The 22,115-nt window shown below is 43.5% G+C and overlaps 1 protein-coding gene across 1 annotated transcript in view; it reads right to left on the bottom strand.

Annotated features, from left to right (window-relative positions):
• Positions 1-20,677, bottom strand: part of LOC147683405 (maestro heat-like repeat-containing protein family member 1) — a 150,366-nt gene extending 129,689 nt beyond the window's left edge. Inside the window, exons 1-3 of the mRNA XM_086943845.1 lie at positions 20,666-20,677; positions 18,917-18,977; positions 126-253 (exon numbers count right to left, since the gene is read on the bottom strand). Of these exons, the coding sequence (XP_086799971.1) occupies positions 126-253; positions 18,917-18,977; positions 20,666-20,677 (201 nt within the window). The remainder of the gene's footprint in view (positions 1-125; positions 254-18,916; positions 18,978-20,665) is intronic.
• Between the last annotated feature and the right edge of the window lie 1,438 nt (positions 20,678-22,115).

The raw sequence follows: 22,115 nt of genomic DNA on the forward strand, positions 1-22,115 counted from the left end.
ATAATACTCTGAAATTCTCACATACATAATATATATCATACCATGAGACAACCACATGTTTAAATGAAGCACATTGCCTCTTATTCCCTAGAATGCCCGGTAAAGCAATGAAGAATCACAGTTACCTTTTTTCGATGTTCCAGGATTTTACAACATAACAAGATGTTCTCATTTGAATTTGCAGAAGCAGATGTATGCAAAAAAGCCATAAAGATGTTTATGTCCATGTGCCGGACAGATTCCATCAGTCGAACTGTAATGACAACCCAGAGAAACAGACACATGTATAAATAATGCCCAAACAGAAGTTAATTGACATTTTTTAGAAGTTTAGAAAAAAGTGTCACAAGATATTTTTAACTTGCAGCAAAATTTGCATGAAATATTAAAGAAAAGACACTTGTCCAAGATGCATTGGTGCTAGTGCAATTATGTTTCATGTTATTTTCTTACAGATTGATTATATCTGGAATTCAGCGGTAGGTCTTGCCACATTGAGATTGACACTTTGGGCCAGAAGTAGGTAGCCCAATACCGGTCGGAAATGGCAGAAAATACAGATTTTCGGCCGTTTCCGACCGGTATTGGGCTATGGAGATGGAGGGGCTTAAAAAACATACAGATTCGGAATCGGTAATTTTACCGAATCGGTAAAATTACCGAATCTGTATTTTCAGATGTAGGTAGCACTTTTAACAGTGCTACAGGCATTTCAGGATTCGGTATTTACCATGTAATACAATTGCATGGTAAATAACGAATCCCTGTGTACATGCACATCTGTGCATGTACACCTGTGCCATGTGGCACACAGACATGCCCTAAGGGCATGTATGTGTGCCACATGGCGCACAAGCCAGTTACAGGGGTGCAACAGGGTGTCAAAGTGACACCCTGTCCCCCTTTGCAATTCGGTATTTTTACCGATTCGGTAAATACCGAATCGGTATTTGCTATTGAATCCTATGGGCTTAAAGGCCCATAGGATACAATAGCAAATACCAATTCGGTATTTACCGAATCGGTAAATATCGAATCTTACTGATTCAGTAAAAAATATAGAATTTTTACCTACATCTTATTTACCGATTCATAAATACCGAATCGGTAAAATTCAGTATTTATGAATCGGTAAATAAGATTTACCTACATCTAGCCCTTTGTGTTCATTTTACACTTTTACTCCAACTGTTAGGATCATAATTGTTTTTTATACCTCATTCCACAAAACTTACAGGCGCTTCGTTTTAGCTTGCTAATCAGGGTGACAGCTGTTGTGATCTTCCGTCCCCGCCCCGTTCCGCCACGGCTTGTGCCGTTTGTTGGGGAGCGCTAAAGGACAGGACATACCTGACTAGCACTTGTGGGTTGAGAACAGCTGATGTGTGCGCGAGACGCCCGACTCACTGCTATTTAAGCAGCATGCCGGCGTGGACGCAAGAACACCAGCGGTAGGTCTTGTCACCTATCATTTTGCCCTGCTGCTGTTTTTAAAAACTGCATTGAGATTGACACTTTGTGTTCATTTTAGACTTTTACTTCACCTGCTAGGATCGTAATTGGTTTTTGTACCTCATTCCACATGCTTACCGGCACTTCATTTTAGCTTGCTAATCAGGGTGGCAGCTGTTGTGATCTTCCCTCCCCGCCCGTTCTGCCGTGGCCTGTGCCGTTTGTTGCGAAGGGCTGAGGACCGGACGAACAAGTTACTTACCTTCGGTAACGCTTTTTCTGGTAGATACAGTATCTGCCTGTGGATTCCTCACCTTGTGAATATCCCCCTTGCGCCAGCAACGTTCGGTAAATTCTTTGTAGCACGCCGGCGTGGTCGACATCATAGGAGCACGGCACTGCGCGCGACTCCGTCTGACGTCACCGACTCCTCATAAGGCCCACGTCGGCGTGATGACGTCCGTTCCGCCCTTTTTTCCGTGCCTTCGAGGCACCCGGACGGACCAACAAATATATACATATATACAATGTACACAGTACACGCAATCCAAAAACACTAAAAGTGCAAAAGCATAAAATACCAGAAATACAAATTCATAAATACATTTGCACATAAACCCAGGTATAGCAGAGTGGACAACGGGGAGGCGGGTGGGTCAGTGAGGAATTCACAGGCAGATACTGTATCTACCAGAAAAAGCGTTACCGAAGGTAAGTAACTTGTTCTTCTGATAGATACATCTGCCTTGTGGATTCCTCACCTTGTGAATAGAGTCCCACAGCAGTCCCCACTCCCGGAGGAGGGTGACCACTCTGCTATACCAGGAAATCTTGGAGAACAGAGCGCGCAAAGTGGCCGTCCCTCCTGAACACCTCTAGACAATGCAGAAGTTGCAGACTTCGCTCTAGTTGAATGAGCTCTAATACCCTCAGGAGGGTCCTTACCCGCCAGAGAGTAGCAAATCTTGATGCAGAGGATAATCCACCTGGAAAGTGTGCGCTTGTGCACCGCTCTGCCCTTCTTGCAGCCAGCAAAACCCATGAAGAGCTGATCGTCAATACAATAGTCTTTAGTCCTATCAAGATAGAAACTAACCGCTCTCTTCGGGTCCAAGCGATGAAGCCTCTCCTCCTCGTTGGAAGGGTGTGGGGGAGGATAAAATGTAGGAAGGGTAATGGATTGACCTAGATGGAAGGGAGTTACCACCTTAGGCAGAAAAGCAGCCCTGGTCCTGAGAACAATTCTTTCAGCATGAATGGACAAGAACGGGGGCTTGGAACTAAGAGCCTGAAGCTCACTTACCCTCCTTGCCGAGGTAATTGCAACCAAGAAGACCGTTTTAAAAGAAAGAAGCCTCATGGGACACTTGTGCAAGGGTTCAAACGGAGAACCCATCAGATAAGTTAACACAAGATTCAAGTCCCAATGAGGAACAATAAAGGGAGAAGGAGGGAACTTATTAGTGAGTCCCTTCAAAAATCTTAATACTACAGGAGACTTAAAAAGAGAGGGCTGATCCGGCAAACAGAGAAATGCCGATAAGGCCGAAAGATATCCTTTGACTGTGGCAACAGCAAACCCTTGCCGTGCCAGAGAAAGAGCAAACAACAAAATGTCAGACAAACGAGCCTTCAATGGGTCAACATCCTTCTCCCTACACCAAGAGACAAACTTTGACCACCTATACGAATAGATGGACTTGGTGGAGTCACGCCTGGCAGAAAGAATGACATCCACCACATCGTGAGGGAGAGAAAAGGAACGCAGGTTGCCCCGTTCAATCTCCAGGCATGAAGGTGTAATGTCTGGAGGTGGGGGTGTAGAACCTGCCTCTCCATCTGAGAGAGGAGGTCTGCCCTGAGAGGGAGACGGAGCGGCGGTGAGAGGAGAGGTGGAGAAGGTCCGAGTACCACACCCTTCTTGGCCAATCCAGGGCGACCAATATGACTTGGGCCCGGTCTTGGGGAATCTTCCTCAGAACCAGAGGAATCAAGGGTATGGGAGGAAACGCGTAAAGGAGCTGGCCTCCCCAGCTCAACTGAAACGCGTCCCCCAACGCTCCTTGCATCGGATACTGGAGACTGCAGAATGACGGGCAGTGTGCATTCTCGCAAGTGGCAAACAGGTCCACCCGAGGAGTCCCCCACATCTGAAAGATGTCGTGAACAACCTCCGGGTGAAGCCTCCACTCGTGGTCGGCAGAGAACTGCCGACTGAGAACGTCTGCACGAACGTTCAGAACTCCGGCCAGATGATTTGCCATCAGACAAATCTGATGATCCTGAACCCAGGACCAGAGACGCAGAGCCTCTTTGCAGAGACACTGCGACCCTACTCCTCCCTGCTTGTTGATGTACCACATCGCGGTCGTGTTGTCCGTCAGGACTTGAATCGACTGACCGCGAAGGGAAGGGAGGAAGGCCTTGAGCGCCAAACGTATCGCCCGCAATTCCAGAAGGTTGATGTGAGGCAACCTTTCCTCTGGAGACCAAAGACCCTTGACCTCCAGATCCCCCAGATGAGCACCCCACCCTAGAGTGGATGCATCCGTTATCACCGTGGAATGTCTGACATAATATCGACAGACAGAATATCGAAATACAAAAATATCGGCACAAAAATATCGACATCAAAAATATTGGAGTCATATCTTCATAAAGGTAAGTACAAAAATATCGAAAAATAAATATCGTAGTACAAAAATATCGAAATTAAAAATATCGTTTTTTTAAATGTATTAATAATAATGTAAAAATAATTTTAAAATACATATAATTTTACAAATATGAAATAAAAATATTAAAACAAAATTAAAACTAATACATATACATTTAAAATAAATAAAACACTTATTAATTTAATGTAATGTTTTTTTTTTATTTCATTTGATTTAAAGTATATTTTTTTTATTTTTACCCTGTACGCCTGTACCCCAAAAACCCAAAACTGACCCTGAACCCTAAAAATGTCCCTGTACCCCAAAAACCCAAAACTGACCCTGAACCCTAAAAATATCCCTGTACCCCAAAAACCCAAAACTGACCCTGAACCCTAAAAATACCCCTTTACCCAAAAACTGAAAACTGACCCTGAACCCTAAAAATACCCCTTTACCCAAGAACTGAAAACTGACCCTGAACCCTAAAAATTCCCCTTTACCCAAAAACTGAAAACTGACCCTGAACACTAAAAATACCCCTTTACCCAAAAACTGAAAACTGACCCTGAACCCTAAAAATACCCCTTTACCCAACAACTGAAAACTGACCCTGAACCCTAAAAATACCCCTTTACCCAAAAACTGAAAACTGACCCTGAACCCTAAAAATACCCCTTTACCCAAGAACTGAAAACTGACCCTGAACCCTAAAAATACCCCTTTACCCAAAAACTGAAAACTGACCCTGAACTCTAAAAATACTCCTTTACCCAAAAATAATTAATATTATTTAATTACCAATTAATTATTAATTAACAATAACAATAAAGTAAATATATTAGCACATTAGCTGTAATTAATTTAATTTAATAATTAATATAATTTTTCCCAATTAATTAATTAAGAATAACAAAAAATTATATATAAAAAAATTACTCTAATTAATGTAATTAACTAATTAATAATAATTAATTACCAACTAATTAATAAGTAAAAATATGTAAACAATTATATTAATTAATTAACTAATTAATATAAATTAATTACCAATTCATTATTAATTAAAATATGTACAAACATATATTAATTAATTAATTATTATTAAATTACTTCCCACCCTATTCCCCTATAAACCCATAACCCGCTACAGAACATATTTATCAATTAATAAATTAATTAAAATTAATTAAAAATTAATTCTCAATTAATTAATTAATAATTCCTACTAATTAATAATTAATTTAACATAATTAAATTACTTCCCACCCTATTCCCCTATAAACCCACAACCCGCTACAGTAGTAAAAGACAATATTTAATTAAATTACATTAAAAATAAATAATAAAACATAATAAATACAATATAATATACACTAAATTTATTTAAAAATTGATATTAGTAACATCGAAGTTATTTATTTCGATATTATTGACATCGATATTTAAAACTTCGATATTACTGATATCATACTAATATCGATATTAAGACTGTCGATATTACTTACCTTCGATATTTTGTCCCATCGATATTTAAACTTCAATATAATTGTATATCGATATTTAAATCTCGATATTTTGTCTGTGTACCATCACCGTGGCCACCGATGGTGGTAGCTGAAAAGGCTTTCCTTGTGACAGATTGCCTTCCACGCCCCACCAAGACAGATCCGCTGCAGTTTCTCTGGAGATCTTCACTGACTCCCCGAGATCTCCGTTGTGCTGATACCACTGCCTGCGGAGGCACCACTGGAGTGCCCTCATGTGCCAGCGTGCATGGTTGACCAACAGAATGCAAGAAGCCATCAGACCGAGCAGGCGAAGGACCTTCAGGACTGGAACAACCGCTCCATTGAAAAATAAAGGAACCATTTCTTGAATGTCGCGAATCCTTTGAGGAGGAGGGAATGCACGACATACAGTAGTGTCCAGTAACGCACCTATGAACAGGTTGCGCTGGGAGGGCACCAGGTGAGATTTGGGCACGTTTATCGAAATACCCAACCTGTACAACAGCTGCGATGTCTCTTGCAGGTGATGAAGCACCTTCTCGGGCGACTCCACTTTGATCAGCCAGTCGTCCAGATAGGGAACACAGGAATCCCCGACCTCCTGAGATGTGCTGCCACCACCGCCATCACCTTGGTGAAAACTCGAGGCGCAGTAGTAAGACCAAACGGAAGGACCGCAAACTGGTAGTGTTGCAATCCCACCGTAAAACGGAGATACTTCCTGTGCGACTTCAGGATTGGGATGTGAAAATACGCATCCTGCAAGTCGATTGACACCATCCAGTCTTCTTCCAACAGCGCTTGAAGAACCTGCGCAAGTGTGAGCATTTTGAACTTCTCCTGCTTGAGGTAGAGATTCAAAATCCTGAGGTCCAGGATTGGACGCAACCTGCCATCCTTCTTGGGGATCAGGAAATACCGGGAGTAGCACCCCTGACCCCTCTCCTGCTCTGGCACCAACTCTATCGCACCTTTTCTGAACAGAGCCAGGACTTCTTCCTGCAGGCGAAGCAGGTGGTTCTCCGAACAATAACCCTGGCAAGGAGGGTAATTGGGAGGGAACTCCTGGAAAGGAAGCGCATACCCATTTTCTACGAGATTGAGAACCCAAAGATCTGATGTAACCGATTCCCAATCCCGTAGAAAATGAGTAAGCCGACCCCCCACCGGAGCCACATGATCCAGAATGGCGGATCTAGGGCTGCTTTGCTGTTGAGGGAGGGGGTTGATTATTAGAGGAAGTGGAGGAGGAGGAGGCCTGGCGTCCACGACCTCGGCCCCTTTGTTTTCCTCTGTAGGTCTTATACAGAGGATTCTGTCGCTGCTGCTGCTGCTGACCTTGGTTATAGGAACGAAAAGTGGATCTGCCAAATCCCCTAAACTTCCTAGTTGCAGAACCCCTTGCTTGAAGGCCCAAAGACCTCGCCGTCGCCCGGCTGTCCTTGAATCTCTCCATGGCCACGTCAGCTTTCTTACCAAAGAGACCTGTCCCATCAAATGGCAAGTCCAACAAGGTAGACTGAACATCAGTTGAAAAATCAGAAGATTTAAGCCATGTGGCCCTTCTGGTAGCAACAGTAGAGCCCATAATCCTGGCAACAGAGTCCACCGTGTCCATGCCACTCTGTATTACCATACGGGCTGCAGCCTGAGTATCGGAGTCCACTTCATTAAAGTTCTTCCTATCATCCTCTGGAAGCTTAGATGAGAGTTGTTTCACAGAGTCCATCAATGCATGAACATATCTCCCCAACAGGCAAGTAGCATTAGTAGATTTTAAAGCCATGCTACCTGAGAAGAAAATCTTCTTAGCAGACTGGTCCAATTTTTTAGAGTCCTTGTCTGCCGGCACCTGAGGGAATGAACCTGCAGCCCTACTGGAACAAGCGGCCTGCACCACCAGACTCTCCGGAGAAGGATGTGAGGAAAGAAATTCAGGGTCACCAGGAGCCACCCTGTAACGCCTTGCCACCGACCTGGAAACCGCAGGAGCGGTCAAAGGCCTCTTCCAAACCTCCTTTATAGGCTCAGTCAATGCGTCAGTGAAAGGAAGAGTAGGCTCTATAATAGAAGAAGGCGAATGTTAAACCTCCGTGAGGATGTTGGGCTTGTACCCAACAGTGGGCAAAGTCAAGCCGAGCAAATCCGCAGCCTTCCTAATCATGACGTGATAGGGTGCAACGTCCTTGGATGGTGTATCCGAAACGGATGGCAAACCCCACTCAGGAGAACGTTCCAGGCAACTAGCGCTTTGGAGGTCCTCAAAACAATCCCCCTGATCTTGTAGCTCTCCTTCCTCAACCTCGGAATCCATATACTCCTTCTCCTCCAAGAGGCGTTGAGCTCTGCGCCTCGACCATTCCATGCGGACCGAAGTAGATGGATCCGGCAAAGACTCTGACGGAGCCGGAGCCGACGTCGAACGAGGAGCTTGAGGACAGGAAGCACCACGGTCCGAATCACCACAAGGTCGATCCGGAGCAGGCGAAGCCGCATGCGAAGTCGACGACCTCGGCGGCGCCGTACCGAGCCAAGGAGCACAAGGCGTCGGCATAAACGGCATAAAGGCGGCCGGGGCATAAGCCTGAGGCACACCCAAATTAAAAGACAATGGACCCATGGGACCTACTGGTGCGCCAGTGGGGTACATTGCCCTCGCATAAACACCAAACATGGCATTTAAAAACTGCGAGGGATCCTGACCTGGACCAGGAAAGGGAGGGTACGAACCCAACGGCCGCTCCGAAGGAGGCTGATCCGGCAAAGGTGCACCCTGGCCCTCTTGATTTTCAGGCTCCACATCCGGAGTCGGAGCTTGAGGAACCTCTTCTTCATCATGCACCGAAGAATGGTGCGACTCCAGATCCGGTTCCTGCTCCTGAACAGGAGAACCCACATGAGACTGTGCCGGAGAAGGAGACACGAAGTCCTTATGATGTTTATGAGACTTCTTCCTCGAATCCGAAGACTCCTTGCCAGAGTGATGCTTAGAGCGATGCTTACTCCTCTTATGCTTCTTCCTCGAGGAGCTCGAAGCATGGCCCGAAGCCGACTTGGATCCAGACCTCGATCTCTCTCTGGATCTCGACCTCGCTCTGGACCTCGACCTGGAAGCTGACCTTGACCTCGACTTTGAACGCGACATCTGCCTCGACTTCGAGCGCTTGGAAACCGACCTCGAAGACCTTCCAGCTTCTCTTTCTTTCACCTTCGCAAGAAGAAGCTTCACCTCCCGCTCTCGCAAGGCCTTGGGGTTCATCTTGAAGCAGGAACGACAGTTCTTAACATCATGGTGCGACCAAAGACACCACAGACAGTCGGAATGCGGATCAGGGATCGACATCATTCGGGCACAGGAACCACACTGCTTGAACCCCGTCTTCCTCGACGACATCCTCGACGAAGAAGAAAATCTCAAAAGAGAAACAGTAACACCAAATAGCAACAAGATACTCAAAGTATCGCAGAAGATCCCAGAAACCGTTAGCGTCGACAACGCGGAAAAAAGGGAACTGACGTCATCACGCTGACGTGGGCCTTATGAGGAGTCGGTGACGTCAGACGGAGTCGCGCGCAGTGCCGTGCTCCTATGACGTCGACCACGCCGGCGTGCTACAAAGAATTTTCCGAACGTTGCTGGCGCAAGGGGGATATTCACAAGGTGAGGAATCCACAAGGCAGATGTATCTATCAGAAATACCTGACTAGTACTTCCGGGTTGGAAATAACTGATGTGTGCGCGAGACGCCTGACTCACTGCTATTTAAGCAGCATGCCAGAGCGGATGCGCAGAGGACGCGCCACTGGCACGCCAAAGGCAAGCCTGTCTGCACCCATCCGCGCCTGGATCAGGCCCGGGGCCAACCCCCTGTCAGTTCCTTACTGATCTTGGGCCCAAGTTTAAAATATACAAGAGATACTCTTGTAAGTCTTAACCCCCAGATGAAGGATTCCTGTCCGCAACTCGATCCTTTGAAAGAGCCTAAGGTGTGCCCTCTGTGTGACATGAAGTTCCTCTTCACCAAAACGAAATGCAGCTTTAACTCGCATCAAGTCCTTTACCCGCAAACAGTTTTGCAAAAGTCCCTCCAGGGCCTACTCCTAAATACACGCTCTTTAATTAAACACAACATTGAATTCGCCGAGCTGCTGGAAGCTTACAATATAGATATGGCATTTGTCACGGAGACATGGGCAGATGGAACATCTGATCCGGAGCTATCATTAGCCATTCCCCAAAAATACTTATTAATCAGGATTGGCAGACAGGATAAGCGGGGAAGGGAAATAGCGATTATTATCAAGGACACCTTGTCGATGAAAAGCTCTACTTAAGGAAGCGGTCCTGATTGTGAACTGCTTTCATTTAGAATCACCATCAGTGAAAACTATATATTTAATGGCATACTGCTGTATAGACCACCAGGGGCTAAGAACAAGTTTGTAGAGACAATAGGTCATATCATAGAGTCTAGTGTTGACTTTCAGGAATTTTCTATCTTAGGTGACTTCAACTACCATTTAGAAAATATAAATGACCAATATAAAATCTTGCTTCTAGAGCTGATGGCCAGAGTCTTGATGGAACAACTGATCAAGCATCCTACCCATAAGGATGGGCACACCCTAGATGGAATATTCATATCTAATCCTTAATTGAAAGTACAGGAGAGGTTGCCAATCCCACGGTCTGATCATAAGGCCATTCGGTTGGTACTTACCTCACCCCATCATCTTACTTGTCCTCATTCTGCTCTTAGGACTTTCAAAGGGAGAAATTGGAAGGAAATCAGTCCACAGCAGCTGCAATTAACATTATCTGCCTCTAAACCGACTCTAATGCCCGAAGTAAATACATCCACCAATATTTTTACTAATTGGATAGCAACCGCGGTAAGTATTCTAGCTCCAGAAAAAACATTTACTAGCAAATGGTTGAAGAAATCAGAACCTTTGTCTGTGACTCACTGCGCATCCAGAAGCAACTATGCAGACAAGCCGAAAGGCGCTGGAGAAAAACTTATACGGAAACCAAAAAAAACGGTTTATTCACAGTCACTGACCGAATATAAAAAGATGATTCTGGAGAAAAAAAGTAGCTATTTCTCTGAAAAATTGAGCAGGCGGGCAACTCAAGTAAATTACTTATCTCAACTTTAAAGGAATTAGTGACACTTCCCACCCCACTAGCACTGAATAGCAATGCTACTTTCTGCAATCAATTCGCAGATTCTTTTAGGGACAAGGAGCTTTCTATCTATGATTTCTTCAGTGGAAAAGGCAATGAGCTTCAAGTGAATCAACTCTCTTCACCTACGCGACATCCTGGCCATGGCTTGAATGCTTTTATCCCCCCAAATGAAGAACAGGTTTTGCAGATAGTCAGATTGGTGAAAGCAGGGGTTCCATCCGACCCCTGCCCCCCTAAAATATTCCAACAGGCAGCTGATGAGATCAGCGAGCAACTCTGTCTGATTTTCAATGAGATCCTTAAGTCCAGCATTTTCCCAGAGGCTTGGAAGAAGGTCTCCATCCTCCCCCTGCTGAAAAACCCTAGACACCAGCGATCACAATAATTATCGACCCATAGCAAGGATTCCGTTCCCAGCTAAAGTTTTGGAAAAAATCATAAATCTCAAACTTACGGTCTTTGTTTCCTCCGAAAATCTGCTGGACTCTTCACAATACAGCTTCCTGCAAGGGCATGGTACGGAGACGGCCTTGGTCATGGCAGCAGAGGAGCTTCGCTCTATGCTGGCTTCCGGTGCAAAGCCCGCCTTGATCCTTTTGGATCTTTCAGCGGCCTTTGACACCGTGAACCATGAAATCCTCATTCTAAGGCTTCGGAAGTTGGGAGTTTCAAGCTTATCACTAAGCTTAATCAAATCCTACCTTAACAATAGGCGACAGTAGGCTCAGATTGATGATTCTTGTTTGAAACATTTTTTCACTTCCTTGTGGGGTACTGCAGGGCTCATCTTTAAGCCCTACGCTGTTCAAGCAGTATGTCACCCCCCTAGCTGACGTCATCAGGCAGTTTGGCTTCTCGCTAGTGTCCTACGCCGATGATACCCAGATTGTAGTATCCATCTCAGGCAATCTGGAAGAAACGGCGGCCAGCTTTAATCAGTGTATGACCTGCATGGATCACTGGATGCGGGCAAAGTGCCTAAAGCTTAATGGAAGTAAAACAGAGGTGCTTCTGCTGGGCTCAGACTCCACAATTTTGTCTCAGAAATGGTGTCCCCCAGCTATGGGAATACTTCCCACTCCAGTGAATAAAGCTAAAAATCTAGGCTTCATCTTCGATGACAGTCTCACCTTCCAATATCAAACCATTCAACTCTGAAACTAATTCAGAAGGTGAAACCTTATATCCCCCCAGCTGCAGTAAAAACATTGGTAACAACTTTGCATTGGCCAGACTGGACTATGGAAACGCCCTTTATCTGGGCCTTCAGAAACAGCACTTGCTTAAACTGCAGCGGGTTCAAAACTCCGCTGCCAGGATGTTGCTGAATTGTCCAAAATTCCAGTCGGTGTCCCAAGGCCTAAACAATTACACTGGCTACCGGTGAAAAAGAGAGCTGAATTTAAAGCCTTTTGTTTAGCGTTCAATGCTCTTCAGGGGACAGGACCCGAATACCTGAAACAGCATCTGTTATGGTATCTTCCAGGCAGAACACTTCGCTCAGCTCAGAGCAAACTCCTTCGGATGCCCAAATTTAGGAGAGTGCGTTGCGGAGGAAGTAGCTTTCTCGTCAACACTGTCAATTTGAGGAACACACTTCCGTTACCCATAAAAAAATGACCAACATTACTTTCCTTTAGAAAGGCGTTGAAAACCTGTTTTTTCTCGACCAAAATGTATTACTCATCTCCGGCATTTTCCTCCGCTGCAGCGCCTAGATGCCCTTGGGCATTTGAGCGCTATATACATTTTAAATTCATTCACTCATTCTCTTTTTTAAAAAACTTTTTTATTTATTGAGAGTTTAAACCTTCCGGCATTAGGAAATCCATACAAATACATCAAAATTCCAGCATTGTACAATCTTGAGAATCAGCAGAACAATATGGTAGAACATTTCCTGTATTTGGCAAAGATTGTAGTGAAATATAAAATTACACGTGAAATCAACAGTACCTCCAGGACTAGACAGAATATATCAACAGCAGATACCTGCATCAAAACTCTGTACAGTGCATTTAGCGGATGAAATTCCCCATAAACTAATCAGCAAAACTTAACTTAACAAAGTGTTATGTTCTTGATGTATGTGCTTGAATCTGCTGGTAAAGCCGCACTGGCAACTTCAATAAATCTCTATCCCTTAATAGGGTTGTCACCTTTCCAAGAGAAAAATATCAGACATTTGTAGTTGTTTTAAGAGTATGCAAAGGCCCAGATTTGATACGAAATGAGACTTTAAACAAAACTGTATGTCTTCATGTGTAAAATTACCCTTCAGTCTTTATTTACTTGAATCATTTGTCATGTCATAACTCATGTCTAGAGCAAATTTATATTTGCTCTTTGTATTCTTGGCATTAGGTAATTTAGCATATTTTTGTACCAACTGACACAGTAAAATACCAGTGGTGGCGGTAAAAAAACGTTAGATGACTTCTGTGGATGCAGAATTCACAGCTCAGTCGGCTTTGGATGGATTTTCTTAGGCTTTAATAAAATCCATTCAAAGATGATCCCGGCACATGCACACACATCCATGGCAGCCATCTTAAAATGGATTTTTTTAAAGCATATCAGAAATCCTTTAGGAAATGTCTGTCATGCATGCATGTGCATATGCAAGCAACAGCAGCCATCTTGGAATGGTTAGAAAACTTTTTAAGATAACCACCTGCCAACAAAACAGTGAGCTGCGCTAAGAGCCCGAGGTTTCTGGAGAGCCAAGAACGTGCTGATGGGGTAGTTTGAGCAAAGAGAGTGTGGTGGCCGAAGATGTGGCAGCAGAGAGAGATAGAGGAGAAGAGAAAATACTACTTCATATGCATTGCAATGGAAGATCTGATGCCTGTGGTGAAAGTGGTCATGTCTTGCAATCAAAACAGAGTGAGAAGAAAAGGATTAGATGAGCGACAATCACAAGAATAGCGAGGAAAGCTATCAAAGCAGTAACAGAGAAGTGAGAAAAACAACAAATCAGGAGCAAGGAACTTACGCAAAGACTACTCAATGTTTTGTAGTGCTCAATATGTCTTCAACACAGCTAAAGAGACCTAAACAAAGTACAAACTCTCTTTTCTAGGTTATGGGGCAAGGGGAACAACCAATTGAAATTTTTACCTGATGCATCAGTCAAGTGGCTGGCACATGGCATACTATCATATGCATGCCATGGAGTCATGCCATATGCATGCCATAGAGCTCTTAATGGTGGGTAGCAATTAGCCATCTCTTCATCTGTTTGAGAGGTTTTGCACAGTGCTCATTTTACCTTGGCAAGTCACCATGAAGTGTAAAGGGTAATTTGAGGAGAGCGGTTGCATGACAAAAGTGGGCTGATAATTCATTAGGATCAGAAAATTCAAGTCAGGATCAGAAAAGTCAAGTCAAAATTGTCAGAACAGAAGTTAAGTAGTGTAAGGGGTAACAGATGCTGAAAACAAGAGCAGTAAGATGAAGCAGCATTAGACAATGTGTAGGTAGGTGTGGCTCCCAGAGGGCCCTGTATATCCAGGTTGACAAATGACACGTATTTCATTAAGAAGAAAGCAACGATTAGGTCAGGTGGGGGGACAGTAGGTCCTGTCTAAGAAGTGAACACCAGGTCACTTGACAAAATATATCCGCTTAACCTCACCCAGAACCAGTAGGTACCAAAAAAATGGGGCGAGGCCTAAAAGGTGAAAACATATATGTGGAAAGGGGACCAAATGATATAGAAAAATAATGGTGGAATTATTTGCTCACTTCTAATAAATGTTGATGATCAACTCCAATGATCTACTGGAAAGCTTCCCATCATACATTTCATATATCACCCTTTTCTAAACTCAAAACCTAAATTGAGATACAAAGCTAAATGTTTGGTGTTTTGCATCATTGCTCTATAGGTTGTCTCATATTTTATATTTATTCAAATGTATCAGAGACAGCTTAGTTTATGTGCATGTTAAACTATATTTAGAGCATTTGCATAGTGCACATTTTGCCTTTGGCTTTGTCCTATGGTGCTGTCCGCAAACTGGTGGCTTTCCACGTGATGCAAGTGTTAACAAATCAGACCAGCCTCTGCTTTATGGAGTAAAGATGTGTTACTGGTATTGTGGGCTGGTCATACTTTGGGTGAACTGGATAGTTAAGGCTGTATGTGTTCACCAATAGCGCATACATTCTCTAAATAGCTCAGTATAGGTGAGCATGTGCTTCTGTGTATGTGCTGTGTGTGTAGTGTTTGTAATGTTGGTGATGTTGGTTGTATAGTGTATCTGAATCTGTGTTCAATGTATGCTAATGTTTTCTGTTGGAGGAGCTACTGTGATAGCCATCATTCTGCATGCCTGCAGTGTGTGGCATACTGAATATGTGGGTGGTGTTCTATTTAATATGTTGTGGAACTCTGTGAGTTTTGTAATCAGTAGGGCTACTGTAACTCACATGCTGGCCAGCTAAATTACATATCTTGTCTGTGTTGAGTTTGTGAAACATGTTCCGTCTTATGTGTTCTGTTGGAATTGTGTGGGGTTTCCTAAGTGCAGTTGAGGCCCCCATGATAACTGATCATAGATTCATCTTGAATGTGTTGAATTTATGTGATAGAGTGCTTGATTTTATTTCGGAGCATTCTGTGGGAGAAAGGCAGACTGTCTTGCTCAGGTTTGGTTATTTCCTGTATCCTACTTCTATGTAAATCTAACTGCTTGAACTACACCTTGCACGGGAGGAAGCCTACGGAGGGAAATGTAAAGAGAATTAGCACTCCCAACAAAGCTTCCATAACTATGCAGACGTAATAAAAGAGCCTATCATGATAAATTCTAGAGCTTTTACTCTCCATTTTTATAATGAGACTCCTCAAATGTTATGCTGTGTTAAAGCCCCCGGCATACAAGACAGCATGTCCAGGAGCTCTCTAACCTATCCAAAAGGATAGCAATTGCATTTTCTAATCACAAAGAGCCTTTGGTCAGAAATTAGGGTTAGTTTGAGGGCACAAGTATCTCTAGATTGAATGTCAATTTCGATTACGGAGTCCCATATGTCTGCACAAACTGAAGAAAGTGGCTCCTCAGATGGTCCTCCCTTCATGCCACAAGTTGCTGCTGATTGAAATGATAACATTAAATAAAATATAATTACATAGTATAAACTAACATAACATAACATAACTTATCAATCTACTAGAGTTTAAAAGCCATGTTTGCTTGAAAACTAATCAGTTTAAAGATGGATACAAAAATGTCCTGAAACTCGGTAGCTACACGTTTCACTGACAGTCTTGTAATGCTTCGGGTGAAAAAGGTCCTCCAGCTTGGGTCTCCCTATTCCCCCAATTGTATAGTTGTTGCCTGCCTTTCCCTGTTTGCAAAATGTGAATATTTGAGTCAGGATGGGTGATGGGGGACCATGCATCGTCAATTCAACTCATCTATGCTAGACTTCAGATACACCTGAACAATTGTTCATGTTATGTGACTATACGTGTGAATTTATGATAAGGGTTTTTGTTTTACCCAGGAATGGTGCAGCTGTTTGTGACTTTTGTATCAAATATAAGAGATTAATATATATAGATTAAGAAGGCACTGCTATGGCAGGTTCTTCTAATTTGTCCATGTGGCAAATCACTGCATTTTGTTAGTGAGGCTTACAAGTTGTGTTCGTGGTCCTATGCTCCCCATTGGAATGTATTTTCTCCAGGTCACTGTTTTGGACAATAACTTCTGAAGCTATTTGCCACATCTATGAAAGTTCTAAAATGTCAGCATTTTTGGTGGCCCAGCCTACAACTGTTCATTTTGCTTTATATTTCTGGGGTTAGGTACCTCCTATCCACAGCCTAGGAGTTATGTAATGTTATGTCCGTATTGAACAAAGATTCCATTAGTGAGTGAGGATTGCTGGGAGCTCAGGCTTCTCCTTTTGCCATCAGCATACACTGTCCCTCGGTCTCTGTGAGCCTGGTACTTCCAAAGACACCTGCCGTCTAACGTAGCTCTGAGGCCACCACCAGCATTTGGCTGCACATGTTCACAGCCCACACTACATTTGATCATCTTTATTGTCCTCATAAGGATTTGGGGGCCCTGGGTAAGACATAATTTGAGGGCATCTGTACAGTACAAATTTGAAATGTATTACCCATTTCCTACTATTTCAATCCTGATTGATACCAAACAATACTAAATCATATGTCACACTATAGCAGGAGCACACAATAACAGATTAAATATGTCCTGACTGGGACCCCAAAAGTCCTTAAATTGACATACGGTCAAAAGAGTCAGTAGTTGCATGAGGTAGAGAGTTTTAATAGAGAAAAAGAATAGTCAAAGATCAAATAGTGAGAAAGTTCACTTTCCCATGGGGCCTCTTGGAAGGTGGGGCCCTGGGCAATTGCCTAATTTGCCTATGCCTTAAAACGTCTTTGCCCATCTTGCCTGGTGATCCAGTGGCCTCCAAGCCTACCACACACATGCCATAAGGCTCCAATAATTTGTCAGTGCTGTGTTTGGTTGTTGAATGACCATTCTGCCGAGGTGGAAGCCAGTACCTCCCACCACAATGACTGTGGCCCAACACGCTCAGAAATGAAATACTAAATGATCAATGCCCGCGCCATTAATTAATTAATTAATTGTGTGCTTATATAGCGCTGGAATCACTCCCGAAGGGGTACCTCCGCGCTTCGACCTCTGCGAAACCCTTCCTGGCTTCCCTGAGAGATGGTCCCTTAATGGGTATCTCCAGGGTGAGACCAGGCATCGCCAGCGGTCTGGTGGGGCCGTTAGTGAAGATGAGGCAAGCTAGTGCCCAGAGTTGCCGAGTGTGATCGCTGATCAGAGTGGGCACCGAGGCGAGAGAATTATCGAGTCCGCTGACCCTGGTCCAGAAACCTGCCGCGTTGGGAATCGAACCCTGGTCCCGGGCCGTCCTCTGCTCTCGGGTCTGCCGCCTCTAACCAGTGAGCCACACTACTTCGCCATACATTGTAACATTGAGTGACTGCTGCCTCCATATCCGCATGTACTTGAATATTGAGGGGTTGATTCACCTGCATTTCACATGCTATATTATTACAGAATAGCTTCAAGGACAGTGTGTTCTGTGCTGACAATGTACTTTTTACAGAAATGCATCCCTTCATTTCATTAAAACTATAAACAATCAAAGAACTCACACAAAGGGGAAAACTCAGGGGCAGATTTACAAGAAAGTGACCCAGGGGCATATTATCAAGGACCGGTGTTAAAATTATCGCCGTTTTATCGGCAGGAAACTGCAGATAAAACGGTGATAATGGGCTTGATAACACGCCCTTGTTAATTCCAATAGAAGCCCATGTTCTGGTATTAACCCAAGCCCATTATCGCCGTTTTATCTGCAGTTTCCTCCCGATAAAATGGCGATAATTTTAACACCGGTCCTTGATAATATGCCCCTCAGTGCCTAATGCAAGCCACATTGTGTCACTTTCAAAGCACATGGATGCAACATATTTACAACAATATGTCGCATCTCAGTGCTTCCCTCTGCGCTGGCGTACAAACTGCTGCCGTGAGCCGTGCGTCGTGGGGAGATTGGTTTTGTTCAGGAAGGGTTCCCTTCCTGCACAAAAACAATCTGAAATGCTGTTTTTCAACTTCTATGTGTGCTGCATTAGCACCAATATAAGTTGAAAAACGGCATTGTTTCAATGATTGTTGATGTGCCGGAAGGGAACCCTTCCTGTACATAAACAATCATTAGAGGTGATTTCCTCTTTCTATGTGTGCTGCAAATTGCAGCACACATAGAAAGAGGAAAAGAAAACGAGGAGAAATTAATACATTTCTCCTTGTTGCGCCCCCGTACGCCTCCGCTGGGGAGGCGTAGAATTCACACTCATTTCCAGATTTATGATTCCTTGTGAACCTGAAAATGTGTCTGGTTCCATGGGTGCTGATTGTGAACACCCATAGCAACACCCATGGAAAGTCCCTTTCATGCAAAGTGCTGCGTGTAAAGGGGTCATATTTACAAGGACAAGCAAAGTCACACAGGGTGGCTTTTCCTGTCCTTGTAAATATGGAGCGTTACCATGCGCCACCGGTACAACGACCACTTACCTCCCTCAGGGACTGGTCTGCAGCAGCAGATTACTGCCCTCAGGCGGGCTCGCATGCGGAACTACAAGAGAAACAGAAAGAATCATTTGGTCTTTCTCTCTAAAACCAGATTTCACCATTTCATCATATTGATATACAATGTTACACCCTGTGCCGCTCAGCCATTTTCTCGTTGAAATGTAGTAGCTGACTACTGAAGGGAATCCGCTATATTCAAATGCCATGGTCGGGGAACAGTCGGAACACTGTGGTCAGACCCATGAGTGTTCCAACTCCGCTAGATCTACAGCACATGCCTTAACCACACATATGCCCTAAGCACGCATATGTGTGGTTAAGGCAATATGCATACTAGCTGCTGCCTGCTACGGACAGAAGCAATAAGACCTTGCAGGAAGCAGTGAGTTTATTTGTGCTGGGTGTAGTTTTGGGCTGGGGGTTGTTTTGTTGTAGTTTGGTAGGCTGGTGGGGTTGGGATAGTTTTATAGGCTGGGGGTGAGTCGGATTTTTGTTTGCCGGCTGGAGGGGGTGGGTCGGGGTTGGTTTGTTGGCTGGTGGGTGGGTCAGGAGTAGTTTTGTGGGCTGGGGTTGATTCGGTGTTGTTACACGTTCTCTGAGCCTCCTCGGTGAGCTGCACTATATCTCACTCCTGCCTTGAAGGGGAAGTAAATTGTAAGTGTAACTCTTTCACTTCACATTGAAGGCCTGTAGTGGAGCGAGCACTAAAAATGATGTTTGTACAACTATGGAAAAGAGATCACACCCCCATTTTTTGGGGGGGAGAAACTAAATTGATTGTCAACAAAATTGAGAACATCTCAAATGATAACTCTTTTCATGAAAGTGAAAACTTTAAAGTAGGCACTATATTTTGCCCACTACTTATCCTCCCAAACTTTTAAACTAACATTGTAAGTTGGGAAGAAACCGTGGGGCAGATCTACAAGAAACTAACGCAGCGTGATGCAGCAAGTAATTGTGCTGTGCTGCACTGTGTTAGTTTCAAAGCACAGGGATGCAACATATTTACAACAGTATGTTGCATCTCTCTGCTTCCCCCTGCGCTGGCACACAAACAGCTGAATGCGCCGGCGCAGGCATCCTTGCACAGTGGTGCAACGATGCCTGCGTCATGGGGAGATTGTTCTTGTGCAGGAAGAGGCACCTTCTGACATTCTGACACATTTCCAGATTTACAATTTCTTGTAAATCTGGCAATGCATCAGTGGACATGGGTTTTGTGTGGGAACACCCATAGCAACACCCATGTCCAGCCCCTAACACACAAAGAGTTGCGTGAACTGGGGCGATACTTACGAGCACAGGTTAAGTCACGCAGGATGACTTTATCTGTGCTTGTAAATATCACTCAGCAGGCTAAGCCACAAGTGCCTCATGCAACTAGATGCACCGGCGGCACATGGGGATTGTAAATTTGGCCCCATATATTTAGGTCCGATCATTTCTCAGTCATCAAACAAAAACATAGTACAAATGTCACTACAAAAACTGTTCTCGCTACCTGTGTTTTTAATAGGTGACACTATATTGTTTCCTCTCCTGTTTTAAAACATTGCATGTCTTATGTTTTACCTTTGTTCACCTGCAGCTTCTTTTAGAATTGGGCCTTAACATGTGAATTTTCACCCAAATAGCAGTACTCATCTCTATTTCAGAAACTCAAACCCTGATAATGACAATTAAGCATAATACCTCATTTACAATTACAGACATGAAATCAAAACTCACATTGTTGGACATCCTGAATTGAGTAAAATTCAAATTTCAACCGTGGTTGATGGTGTTCACTCAACTAGACTGTAGACAATTAACTAGGAATCAAGAAAGAAAAGTAATGAGTTGAGTCAAGAACTTCAGTTGTCACAATAATTTTAGAGCAAAGGATTCCATGAGTTGTGAAAGTCGGAGATCAGTGGCATAGCCTCCCATAGTAGGAAACAGTATACAATATATGCTTTATAAACACTGGAGATTCAAGTCAGGTCTGTGAACTACGACCTTATATTTTAACATGAATAATTTCTGATGTCTAAAAGGGATTATAAGAGAAAGAACATCATCTCTATATCCAGGGTTCAGTTCAGGGGAGGCGAGAGGAGAAAAGAAAACTTGATTCTCACCTATGCTGTTGTTATACTAAATCCCCAAATACCAAAATATTTCAATATCATTTCGCCAAATAAAATGAGAAAACACCTTCACTGCAATGCGCTGCACAAAAGAATTCCTCACTTCTCATTCCTAAAACCCAGAGCTTAATTTACTGTTTTCATAAAAGGATTGGCCTATATCAGAAACTGTGGGGATTCACATTTTCATCAAAACAATTGTCTAGACTTGGGATGAAACATGTTGGCTCTATGAACCTTGTAAACGATTTTTAACTATCCATAGTGCTTTTGTTACACGGAATCAGCTTCATTTTGCTATATGAGAATAGTGCCCTAAAACATCACCTGCTTGTGACACAACTATTCTCTGTCTACTGCAGCGTCATTGTTTAAACATATTTTTGGTTGCTTTTCAAGTTGCAAGTTAAATGTATAAGTATGAAGGAAATAGATGGTAAGAACAGCTCAAGATGGCATCTAGGCTGTTCAATACCTAATCAGGTCATTTATAAGTTACTGGAGTAAGTATGTAGATGAATCAAAATAAGGAATGGGCAGGTCTCTTGGAGGGATTGTAGTTGGCATAAGGGACTTGCAGGGGAGCATTACACTCCTCCTATTGGCAGAATGGATGTGTGGGTGACAGTGATATTTTATGAATGCAGGACACCCAGTGCCCCTGTGATAGATTATGTGTGTGTGTGTATATTTTAACTGGATGTGAGGACAGACGTATTGTGAGAGTTCAATGTATGCCTTATTAAGGGGGATTGATCTTGTTTCCATACCGACAAGGCTAAATGCACATAAAAATATCACTGATAAGAATTTGACTCAGACTACTTCCTAACATTTAATTGCAGAACATTTGGAGAGGTTCAGTGGTGAATCACGAATTATTGGCAAAATGTTGAATCTTCATCTAATTTATATTTGAAGGATTGTAATGCAGAAACAACCGACTTGGGATTTGGTGAAAATGCCAATTCTCAGCTCATTGAACCACAATAAGTAACACGAGATCCCTGAAGAAGCTTTAGTGAGTGTGAGACACGTGTTGGCAGTAG

This window comes from Lissotriton vulgaris, chromosome 11 (genome assembly GCF_964263255.1).
Source record: "Lissotriton vulgaris chromosome 11, aLisVul1.2, whole genome shotgun sequence".
Classification (NCBI taxonomy): domain Eukaryota; kingdom Metazoa; phylum Chordata; class Amphibia; order Caudata; family Salamandridae; genus Lissotriton; species Lissotriton vulgaris.